Source organism: Cibotium barometz, chromosome 9, assembly GCF_041138505.1.
Source record: "Cibotium barometz isolate CiBa-2024 chromosome 9, ASM4113850v1, whole genome shotgun sequence".
NCBI lineage: Eukaryota > Viridiplantae > Streptophyta > Polypodiopsida > Cyatheales > Cibotiaceae > Cibotium > Cibotium barometz.
In genome coordinates this window covers 30,408,225-30,420,704 of record NC_141054.1, presented here as the reverse complement: position 1 = coordinate 30,420,704, position 12,480 = coordinate 30,408,225, and the positions used below count along the sequence as shown (strand labels likewise).

The window sequence follows — 12,480 nt, the reverse complement described above, 5'->3', positions numbered from 1 at the left end:
GAGAAAAGGTGCCCTGTCCACATAATCGCAAAGTGGGCTGAGAGCTGCCCACTGAGAAGCAAGCACCGCCTGGTGGCTAGGTGACACTGGCTCTCCACGCACTAGTGCTGCCCGTTCGACTGGCGGAAGTGGTTCTCCCTGCACTAGTGCCGCCAGAAATGCACTGAGCTGAGCGGTGGCGTGCAAACGGGCGAGGAGGGCAGGCACAGCCTGCACCCAGTTCACACGGCATGCCTACACCCATGCTTGGCAACCTGCAGTGCAGGCCGTCCGGTTCACACAGGCTGCTCGTACCTTTACAGTCGGCTCAGCCAACCTCTTCTGTGCAGATCATACAGCAACCTCTGTTCAGTCATGTCCAGCTCTCCTGAGCGGCAGTCTGTGGTGGTGCTCTTCTCATGTCCTGAAGTCCTTCCTGGGCGACCACTTTGGGGGTTCTTGCTGCATTCTGTCTTCAACAGAATTTCCGGTCTCATCTATATACATGCAACGTCTTCCATCAGTCAGATCTCGTCTACGGCATTCTGTTATCAATGCAGTTCCTGGTAATCATCGGGCTTCTTGTTCATTTGGCAGTGTCTTCTTTTTTTTCTTGGGAAAAAGATCCTTCTATTAGTTATCAAGAAATCAGTCATAATGGCAGCAGTCTTGTTCATTTCTTGAAATGTCCCATCATTTTGATGGCATTGGGATTCTATAACCAGTCTTGTCCAATGCTCCAGTCTTGTGTCAAGTCGTGACTCTGTGCCTCTACCAGTTTGCTGGTTCTTGTTCCTCACCAATCTTGTACACTGGTCCCGTAAATCATCTAGATATCGTCATCATAATCCTGTTCTACTACTCTTGTACCTTGTAGTGCTTTTGGAAAAATCTTGGGCATCTTGGAATTCTAGTAGTTTGGATCTTACGCTCTAGTATGTTTATGTCATAGTCACATGGGACGCGAAATGGGGACAGGGAACAAGATTGAGAATGGCCATTCCCTGTGACTATAGAGTTACATGGGATGGGAATGGGAACAGGAAGATGCTGCCATCCCCAACATTCCCGAGTCTAAAAATGCCCATTCCATGTGACTATGGTTTATGTCTCTACACACATTCTAGTATCACTCCGTATGTTTCCCTTGCTTGCGATGGAGCAAGTCAATCAAAAGTCACAACGAGCAACCAATTATTTTCATTTCTTAAGTCTACCTGCATTCAGCCTAGACTCCAATCAAACTCACATGTCACACCTAGGCCTTATACGGAAGCTTCCAAGCAGGGGCTGACAGGAAACTTGCAACAAAACAAATATCCCACATAGCAAACACGAAGCTTCTGCAAACTGCAAAACTTCAAATAAGCACCTCCCTTTAAGAGCTCCCACAGAGGGCATTTCATTTACACTAAATCCAAACCATCTAAACCCATGAATTACATAGCATCAATGTAAGGCCTCATTACCTGACCTAGAATTGAAACCCTATTTCATAAACACGGCATCATGGTACGCATCGCATGACCGCGATCAATTGTGGCTAGTGACTCACCACCCAACCGTAGGTTCAGTGCCTCAAACCACTCTGAAGCCAGAGGTCTAATTACCATGAGCCTGCATGGTACGGATGGCCCCAACCTAGTGTCCCATACCACAAGGCCGAACCACCCACCTTACACTCCATGGCCACGAGATCCTACACGCTTCCTTGTTTGCCCCAGGCCACCACATGACTACTAGACCTCTCATCTAATAAGTGACTCCAAGGTCACTTCTATAGTAATAACCCAGCTATTATTGGCTCCCGCTTTATTTATAAGCTTTTAGCCATTATTAGCCCTAGACTATTAATTATATATACCTAAATGAATCCAGGAACATGCCCAAATTCACCTTATAAGAAAGTGCAATTTATAACCTCGTGGTAGTCATCCACAAGACAATAAACCATCAACTCCATCATGCATACTATGGACTAGATACTACGACATCCCCACTAACGTCATCAGTGCCCAATAGTGGGTGTAGAACTTGGATATATGCTCCCACACCCCCCCCCCTCCTACACGCACACACCATAGTTGCATCCGTACATACGTACTGATCCATAACGTACGTTTTTGTATAGTACCGAACAATACCGTATTGATCCGTGCAGTACGCGGCGTTTTTTAAAAAAAATTGGCCCCAAGAAAAAACGTAGGCGGCCGCCTCAACCGACTTATGCAAAGTTTATCCTATATAAACTAATGCTCAGCGCAAGCGAGTTCCATCAACAAGCAACAGGGAATTTGGAAACATCACCTGGGACTTCTTCCGCCTGCGAAATCCGATTCTGGAACATGCTCACAGCCTTTGGCCGTCACTGCTCATCAACCCGACGGCGAGATTCTCATAGCACTCTCTCTCTCTCTCTCTCTCTCTCTCTCTCTCTCTCTCTCTCTCTCTCTCTCTCTCTCTCTCTCTCTCTCTCTCCTTGCAGAACTCTCAACCACGCAGAGAAACCATGGCTTGCTTGCCAAAACAGCCCACATGAGAATACTATCTTACACATCCTTCATGCCTCAAGTACTGGCACTTATCAGACCCGGGCTCTGATACCAATGTAAGGTCTCCACAAACAATGCCCAAGGATTATTTGACTTGGAACCAAAAAGGTTTAATAGACTCGAAATCATCATACGCATCGCATGACCACGATCAATTGTGGCTAGCGACTCACCACCCAACCATAGGTTCAGTGGCTTGAACCTGTCAGAATGCATAGCGGAAATGAAAGACAACTGCTGTAGAGAGCAAAACGCATAATATATATATATATATATATACATGTATATATATATATATATATATATAGAGAGAGAGAGAGAGAGAGAGAAAGAAAGAAAGAAAGATTTTATTATCGTCTTCCAAAAGACTGAACTCGGCCTATGAGACAAATCAGTGTACCTATGTGGGGTATCCTCTGTCATCCCAACAAAATGAAAAAGTACTGAACTAAAAAAGCTGAATCTGGGTGTGCAATAAGTACAATGAGTGGGGGAGGTGATGGAGCTCTACTACTAGGAGAATGCAAAGCTATATGTATGGAGTATACAATCATGATATGCAACCTAGCTAGCTCCATCCTGTACCATACTGGGGGTATAGAATGGTATACATCAATGAAGGGGGTGTCCACAGCTCCCTGAAGAACATGCCTGGGTCTGCTCTGAAGCGAGCCAGTCGCTCTGCACCCTCTCTGTGAAACTGAGCTCTGATCTCTGTCATCTCTCTCTGGTATACGCGTGGTGTCCGAAAGCCAGGTGTCCTCTGTCTCCTGCAGGCTCCAAGTGTCTCTGCTCTCTGGAGAGTAATTCCCTGCTGTGTAGGGGCTAGGAGGGGTGGATCTCTAAAAAAATGTAGTAATCTGTGTTTGTCGTCTCCCCTCTGGAGCTGTCTGAGCCTGTAATGATGTCTCTCTGTGACGCTGTATGTCTAGAATGAATCTCCCTAGTATGCGCTGGTCTGCTGCCTCAAAGATCTGGCGTAGGGAATGTGGCTCTCTGAATAAAATGGGATATCTCTCTCTGATGGCTGTATATGCTCTGCATCTGCATACCTAATGCTCCTCACTCTCCACCTCCTCTCTGCACAATTTGCATACCCTCTCCTCTCGGGGGATCCGTGCTGCTCTGCCAGTCTCGATCTCCAATCGATGTGATGAGACTCTAAGCTGACCAATAGCTACTCGAGAGCCGTGTGTTAAAAAGCCCTCCATGTATCTAGGCCTCTCTATAAATCCATCATCAATGATACTCATGAAGTGATCTCTGTAGTATAGCATCTTTGGTGGAAGAGGCTGTGTAGGTGATATCCATGTCTCTCGTGTATAGAGTTGCCATAGGTCCTGTCTCAATACTCTGTTCCTCTCACTATGAGAGAGACGGATATGTGGTGCATCCCTGTCATACTGGAATGGTGGTAGATGATCCATGTCTAGACCATGCTGTGAGAACCAATGTGTGACCTGTGCATACCATGATCCTCTGTCTCCTGCCTCAGCCAGCTGTCTAGATGCCTCAAAAGCTCTGTATGACAATCTATCCTGTGGCATCTCTTTGAATCTGTCTAGCAGGCATATAGTCTGGAATATGGCCTCTACCATCATAGGAGGCGCAGCAAACTCTGCTCGGATAATGTCATGGGGACCGGGGTACTGACGATTTGCTGCGTATCATGCGTGCCATCATGAGGGCCTGTGGTCTCTCTATCTGTGTCCACCAATGGGTAGCAAGTCCTGGCGCCCATACCGCTGCTCCATACATCAGTGCCGCTGTGACTAATGTATCAAATAGCCACCCTTTCGTCCGGGGTTCCTGAAAATGCGCCTGGTGGTACTGTCTCTCTAGCATAGCCAATGGCAAATGCTACATATCCCTGTATCAATCTGGCTCTGGCTGCTGAACCCATGGTGAAGCGCATGGCTGCTGCAGAGAAGGTAACCCCTAGGTACACGTATGATGTCACCACCTCCACCTGGTGTTGGGGATTGGAAGAGGGGGGGAGGGGGTGGGGTCAGTCTAGTGACCCTCTAGATGTGTAGGGGGGATGTGAGGCCTACATATAGAGGTGGTGGGAGTGGCCCCTTGGCTCGCTAATTGCTCTACCTCTGGCAAATCCATAAGAGTATCTTGTGATAAACGCAAGTAACAATTTGCCATGGGAATCATTACCCAGGGCTCCACGCCTAATGTGTCATTTGCCCCCTCCATGTAGCCTGTCTTCCTCACATGCCTCGACAAGGGTCTACCAATCTTGCTTTAAGGCAATACGTTGTTACTTCTATGCCTGCTGGGATGAGGCACCGCCCCCACACAGGCCTCGAGGCCCCCGTGTTCTTTTTTTTTCTTTTTTTCTTTTTGGTTGGGGGGGGGGTAGGGCTGCAAAGTGAGCATCATCTTTCCAACCTTAATGTAATGATGGGACAAGAGTGGCCCGCGGTCCACCTGGCAGCATTTGAAACATTCCAAGAGTATGCTAGGAAACTCAATCTGTTGAAGGAACTCAGAGTTGTCTATAACCACGGAATTGCAAGATGTCTAGGAAGATTAACCAAGAGGCTATGAGTACTCAAAGGGTAGCGAGTCCTCTTGCCCGAGGAATGATCAAGCCAAGCGTGCTCTACAGCATGGCCAATAATTTTCCCAATCATCAAGGGGAGCTTGAAATATTCCTTGGGAAGGCGGCCGACGATGCAAACCATGATTAGGAGGCCAAACACACCCTTGACGGGTCAAAATCCGAAGAGAAATCATGCCTCCATCTCACAAAGTACACAAAGGCACAACGCACCTCATTCCCCAATGACGGTCAACGTCTTGACAATGCACCCCTGATCATCGCACAAAATGGCTCACAAGAGGTCTTCTGGGATCTAGCCGCAAGTGGATCTGCTAGGGACAAACTTGCAAACCTAAGGAGGTGTGTCTCCACAAAAGCCAGGACGAGTCACAAGCTAGAGGTCTACATCAAAATAGAGACAATTGAGGGCAACCTTGGTCAAGGAAGATGGAACACCTGCCATGCAGTCCTCCGAAGGGGGGCAGGGGAATCAAGGTGGCAAATGCAGCCACATCTTGAAGAACAAGCACTAACCAAGAAGCGACAAGAAGAAGGGCAAGTAAAAAAAGGGAGGTCCAAAGGGTGGGGAAGGAGAAAAAATACCTCAAAAGTAAGTAAGAAAAAAATAATAAAAAAAGCAAGGAAAAGGAATCAGCTTGACCATATCAACATCTCTCATGAGTCCATATAGGTAAAAATTGAAGCAAAGAACTTGACCCCTTTCTTGAAAAGCCTTCACACAACACTTTAGCAAACTTTACCTTGAACGCTTGCTTGTGATTGCTTACATACATAGACTAACACAAGATGATGTGGCATCAATGAATAGACATTATTTCCAATGAATGCCCGTCAAAGCATCATCCACTGGTCACGAGTGCATAATTGACAGGCAAGCTTTCCCATCCAATTCCCGGCCCATAGGTTGTGTGTTAAAAAATCCCCCAAATTAAGATGTTTTTAATTTAGCAAAATGCCATGGCCAAAACTAAGAGAATCCTCCTTTCATTTTTGTGAAATGCAGTGATGTACACTCCAAGATAAATAAGGGTTTTAGGCATTGCAAATACCTCATAGCAGGTGTCCGCGCCCGCGAGGGCAGCAGCTGCACCGACAACAACACAGAGCCTTGCACCAACGACGATGTCATGATGGTTGAGGGGGAGCTGCCTCAAGAGAACATCATAGATTTCGCGGGCGTCTGCGGCAGCGATGTTGAGCCAATCTGTTCTGATTTTGGAGAGAAGGAGATTGAGGGAGAAGAAGCGAACCTCCTGCTGAAACCCAAGGCCTGAACCCTGTGGGGGGAAAGCCAAATACAATGAAACAGGCCATGCCACTGGCGATGAAAGGAAACCTGTTATCCATTCGTTTGCTAGGCGGAGCTGCGATGGATCGTTGTGGCAGAAGAGGACCGTCGCTATGGCGGCCTGAAGCTCCTCTGCGCTCCTGTGCACCCTCTGATCTTCTTCTCTTTCGTCCATATTCTTCTGCTCTTCAGGTCTAGGGTTTGCGCGAGAGCACACGCATAGTGAAATGCACTGTTTTAGCTTAGCTTTATTACTGGGGTAATTATAATTACTTAAAAGTGAAGGTTGTTTTTTAAATAACGTGAGAGTAACTTTTAAGTAAAAGTGAAGGTTGTTTTTTTTTTACGTGAGGGAGGGTACTTGAAATTAGATGCCATCACTTTTTTTTTGATCAATAGTTATATATATATATGTATGTATGTATATAAACTGAAATCCTTTACATCAAAGTAACCGGAGCCTTTAGCATCAAAATATCCAGAGCCCTACATCTGTTTATACATCAGTTTATACATTCATACCCTGTTCAGAAGATCATTAATCAATACCCATCTCTCATCCTCAAACACAAAGGAGGATTTCTCCTATGAAATCTGATACCCAAGCTGAATGCAAGCTCTATCCCACGCTAGCCAAGCTAGGGTGTTCTTACCACAGTTGCCATTCCTCCATAGAAACCCTCTGATGGATTTTATAATTTTCTGCCAATGGCTTTTCCCAAAGTCTAATATTGGACATAAAAACATGATATAGGCATTTGTATTACAGATGGCTACTCTATCATGAAATGGAACTCTAATACCCTCCCACTTCTTAAGTTTCTGTTGAAACGTGTCCAGAGCCCAATTAGTAAGTTGTTTGTTAGTTACATCCACTCCAAATGGTACCCCAAGGTGCCTAAATATATGTCCTCTTCTGATGACTTACAGCCCCATCTCTCAAGATCAAAGTCATTATCCTCAGATAAACTTATGATTTTTTACTTATGTATATTGCATTTTGATCCTGAGGCATCAGCAGAATCCTGAATGATCCCCCTAACATTCTCATTATCTGCTTGCAAGAATAGGAGAGAATCATCAGCAAAACACTGTATTATCACTTGCATTTTGATCCTGAGGCATCAACAAAATCCTGAATGATCCCCAATGCTCTCCTGACATTCTCATTATCTGCTTGCAAGAATAGGAGAGAATCATCAGCAAAACACTGTATTATCACTTGCTCCCCATTATTCAGCTTCAAACTAATAACTCTTCCTTCCATAGAGGCATATTCCAGGGCCACAATCAAAGGGTGAGAAGCAATAGCAAACAATAAAGGGGCAAGAGGACAACCTTCTCTCACATATCTATTTACTTCAAACCCTCCAACAACCCTGCCATTCAGCAACAACTTAGATTGACCTCCAAAAGTGAGGGTATATATACACATAGCCATTCTCATCCCAAACCCCAATTCCTCCATCACTCAGGCAACAAAAGACTAATGGATTCTATCATATGCTTTCTCTAAATCCAACTACATCATATGCTTTCTCTAAATCCAACTGCATCATAATACAATTCTGCCTTGTCCTCAAAGCCAAGTCTCTGCCCAACATTGTAGCATATATGTTATCATATATATACCTTCCCTTGATAAAGCAATGTTGTCTCTTAGAGATAATATACTGGAGAATAGGAGTAATCTTGATGGCAATAACTTTAGCTAGAACTTTGTAGATCACAGTCATCAAGGCAACTGGTCTCCAATGATTAAATCTCTCACAAGCAAACTGTTTGGGAATAAGCTTGATTAATCCCTCCTTTAAGTCCCTATCCAAATTGCCTATTCTAAAAGCTTCTTTACAAATTCTCCCAACAATATCCTTCAAGGAGGGCCAGAAAGCTATGAAGAAATCTACAGAAAGCCCATCCCAACCTCGTGATTTTTCCTTACCCAGATTTTGAAGGGCATCCCAACATTCATCAACTTCAATATCCCTCTCCAACCATCTAGCCTTGTCGGGATCAATTCTACTATTGATTAAATCAAGCATTTTGTTTTTAGCCTGATATCTCTTTGTGGACCTGTCCTCTCCTAGGCTAAGAGTAGACCCCAAAAATTTTACCCATCTCTCAGCTATCATCCTAATACCCTCAACCTCATGTCCATTCTCATCCAACACTTTTCCCATCACTTCTTTGCATCCTTTAGCCTCATTCAGTCTAAACAAATACCTCTCAGGTGTCTTCTTAATATTGATAGTTTTCCATTTATCTCTACTCTCAACTTTCCTATAGCATTTCTCATCCTCAATTTTCAGCTTCTTGACATTTAAAATACCAAATAACCTCTTCTTTAGACAATTTCCTAGTCTCTGTCTTTTCTTTTCTTTTTTTGTAATTGTCCAAGAAGATCACTCCATCTCCCTCTTTCTTGCCTCTTCTCCTCAACTCTCAATTTACCCACTCTCCTAATTATCCCTTGCATCTCATTAGCAAAGAGTCTCCAAGACCCTTGTGTAGCACTCCTTTCAACGTCTCTATAGCTTCTTCAATTTGTGATCTGAACAGCTCCTCTCTCAACAATGAATTATTGACTCTCAATTTCCTGATTGGAAATCTATTCAATTCATCCTTATCCCATCCCATGGTGTACCAACTCCATCTGAGAGGCATATGATCAGATAATGCAGTACTAGAGTCTATTGAGATCCTAAGGGTATGAGGAACCCAAGCAGCTTATTGATTGAATAACACTCTATCTAGTCTAGTTGAAGATCCAAAATACTGTAGACTGAAGTAAGTATGCCCCGGATCCAACCCCCAATCTCCCATTCCCACTGCCTCTTCTCATGACCCATCAACATAGAGCTCCCCCACACATCTATCCCTCTATCTCTCCACCATGTTGAAATCTCCCACTATAACACACTACTTCTGAATATTCACGTTGTTAATCCAATCCCACATTTCACTTATTGTTTTTTGATTGTGAACCCCATACAGATTAACCAGCCATACCCTCTCCTCTTGTACCAAAATTTCTACCACTAATATTCTCCCATTAGGATGATTAGCAATTATACTAGGCTTTAGAGAGTTTTTAATAATGAGCATAACCCCACTATATCCTCCAACCAACCCCCCATATAACATAGTCCAATCCCTAAACTTATCCCTCCTTAGCAACTTAGGCCCAGAAAGGTTATGTTCTTGAACAGCATAGATAGATAGATCCCACTCCTTTATTAAATCCCAAAAAGCCGAACTCTTACTTTTATGTTTAATACCTTTAACGTTCCAGGTGCATCCAGAGATTCTCAAAGTATTATTCATGTTAAAGTAGTCTCAGGAACCATATCTATTTTCCCTTCCCCCCCACTAGGTTGATTTTCTTTTTAAATCATTTTCCATGCTTCATCAACCTGCCAATTAAATTTTTGGACACATGATGACTCACTTTCCTCTTCACCTAAAGGATTGAAAGGATTTGAATAAAGGATAGGACTCCCACTCCTAGAAGTCCTGCTTCCTGAATTGATCTTGGAGCCCTCACCAATAGTACCCTTCCTTGCTTCCTCCTTAGCCTGCCTAACACTAACTTTACCTTTGACTCTCTTCCAACCCAATTCACCCTATGGCTCAGGATTGCTCCCTACTACAACGCCTTTTCCTTTATTCCCTTCTTTGTCCCTCTTATTCACTATTTTTGTAGGCATGTTGTGTTTTATTTTGACATGATCCTACATAGTTTCTAGCAGTATGGCCAAACCCCCCGCATCTCTCGGGAATGTACCAAATCTGAGAGGAAGCTCAAGTTTCCTAATCTCCCCTAAATCCACTTCTATAGTTTTAGGAATTTCATCTAATGTATTCCAAGAAATACACACACTATTAGCTTGCCTACCTGACAGATCATCATTAGAAACATACAACACCGGGCTAACAGCTGTCGCTATTTCCCTTAACGCAGGTCTCAACCAGGGTGGTAATCCCACTATTTCAATCCAAACCGGACACTAGACTTCTATTTGTGTCAAAAAGAGGGCTAAAAGGCATTGCATGAACTATCTTATGATTCATAAATAAGGGGGCTTTAGCAAAGAGCTCATAAACTATTTGCCCTTTGATGAACAAAACATTGTAGAAACCTTTTCCTAAATAGAAGACCTGCAAAACTACATTCTCATGAAATATCTCTTCTTGTAGCCATTTACCAATTTCTATTCTTGAAGGTGGCTTACCAGAGCAAAACAGAATAGCACTGCAAAGGGAGAACAGACCAGCCTGATGCTTCACCAACTTAGAAGATACTTGCAAGCATACCTTACTACTCCTTGTGCGCGATTTCTGAGGCTATCCTCCAACCCTCCCAGCTAACCACTCAGGCGTCAACCTCTTATGCTCCCTCTCCTCCTACTGGTCACCGAGTTGCTTCATCTCCTCAGTACATTTTTCTCCCCAATCTCGCCACCCCCCTTCTTGGTCTTGCGTCCCCATCGACCACGTCCCCTCCATGCATGCAAACCTTCAATGCATCACCGTACCAAGGCATGCACCACACGCGTAAAAATGCCCTCCTAAGTCTCACTCTTGTTAATGATTGCTCCTTGCCATCGCTCCTCACACCTTAGATGCCATCACTTACCACCATGAAAAGTGAAGATTCTTATAATCAAAAGTTAAAATATTATTCAAATTGCCAACACGGTTTTAGTGAAGTGTTTGATCGGAGTCCCAACGAGCTGACACATGGGCTCAACTCCTAATCTCCCTACAATGGCGTGCGCACATGCAAATGGCTGTTAAACATATTAGGGTGTGTGAGTTGTGTATATATAAATCGATGATTATACTTTAAGTGTTGAAAGTGGAGGATAGTGTAATGTTATAGAGCTATATAGCATGTGACAAAGTGCTTACATAGTGTGTACTCACTTCAAAATTGTTCTTAAGAATTCCCATTGGTGATCCTCACTATATATGTGAGAAACTTCTAAGTTTTCTATTTGGGTCACACGAAAATGATAATAAATTACACCAAAAGCATGTGAGTAACGAGTGTTTTGATGTGGCTGATGTGGCTACTCTCATCACATCATGTTATATATCAATCGAACACTCAAGAAAGCCCAAGCATGACAAGCTTAAACAATGCCACCCACCACAAGAGCCACATAAGACCACCAAGAGGTGAGTTAACCTATCAATGGCTACTTCAAAACAACCCCAAGCAGCCACCCATGTGAACATTCACTTGAAGGCTGTAAGACTTAAATTAAACAATATTGAGATTCTAAAAAGGGTCATTTGTTTGGAGCACTCTACGATCGATTAAAGCAAAGTTGAAGCACATGTTCGAAAAGATGTTTTTGGAATGTCAGCTTCAAAAATGCGAACCTGATGGTAACCACTCTTGAGGTCAATCTTAGTGAAAAACTTAGCACCGTCGAAACGCTCCAGAATGTACTCTATCCTGGGCATAGGAAATTGGTGGAGGGTTGTTATGCTCTTTGGTGGGATTTTTTGGGAAAGAACACTTTAATGGAAGGGAAGAGGTTGTTGCCAAGGAGAGTGAATATGCTAGCAAGTTGGTAGTACTAAACAACGGAGGGCCAAGTTAAGAAGAGAGGGAAATATATGAATATAATTTATTTCATTAATGGTTTATTGCCCTCTCCGAAGTGTTTAACTAATGGGAAGGTTTTGATGTACATAATAAAGAATTTTAGATCAAGTAGCAAGAGAATTAAAGGAGGTTGCATATGGAGAAGTGAGACTCCACAATCTGGATTGAATTCTAATCTAGGCAAGTTATGACCGTTATAGAAAGGAAACACCCTCATGAAATTTGAAAAAAAGGGATACTCATAATGATAGAAGCAAACCTATTTAAGTTGAGTATAAATGTTTCTTTGACAAGTAAAGAATTATTAAACTTGTAAGCTGCCTATATCATAACTAAAAAGGGATATAATATAATGTTGTAATATGTAATTTTTGCATATTGTTCAATTTCTATATTTCCTACATGTTTCTCAATTTCTACTTGTTTTTCATTTTCTGTGAGTACTGCAATTAGTGCATTTATATTAATT

The 12,480-nt window shown here is 43.2% G+C and overlaps 1 protein-coding gene across 4 annotated transcripts in view; it reads right to left on the bottom strand.

Annotated features, from left to right (window-relative positions):
- The window catches only part of LOC147635444 (uncharacterized), a 47,968-nt gene extending 41,335 nt beyond the window's left edge, over positions 1-6,633 (bottom strand). For 2 of the 4 annotated variants that reach the window (XM_086802708.1, XM_086802711.1), the window contains exon 1: positions 6,156-6,633. In XM_086802708.1, coding sequence (XP_086658834.1) covers positions 6,156-6,569 — 414 coding nt within the window. In that variant the 5' untranslated portion in view covers positions 6,570-6,633. The remainder of the gene's footprint in view (positions 1-6,155) is intronic. The other 2 variants (XM_086802707.1, XM_086802710.1) reach the window with 1 other exon arrangement.
- Between the last annotated feature and the right edge of the window lie 5,847 nt (positions 6,634-12,480).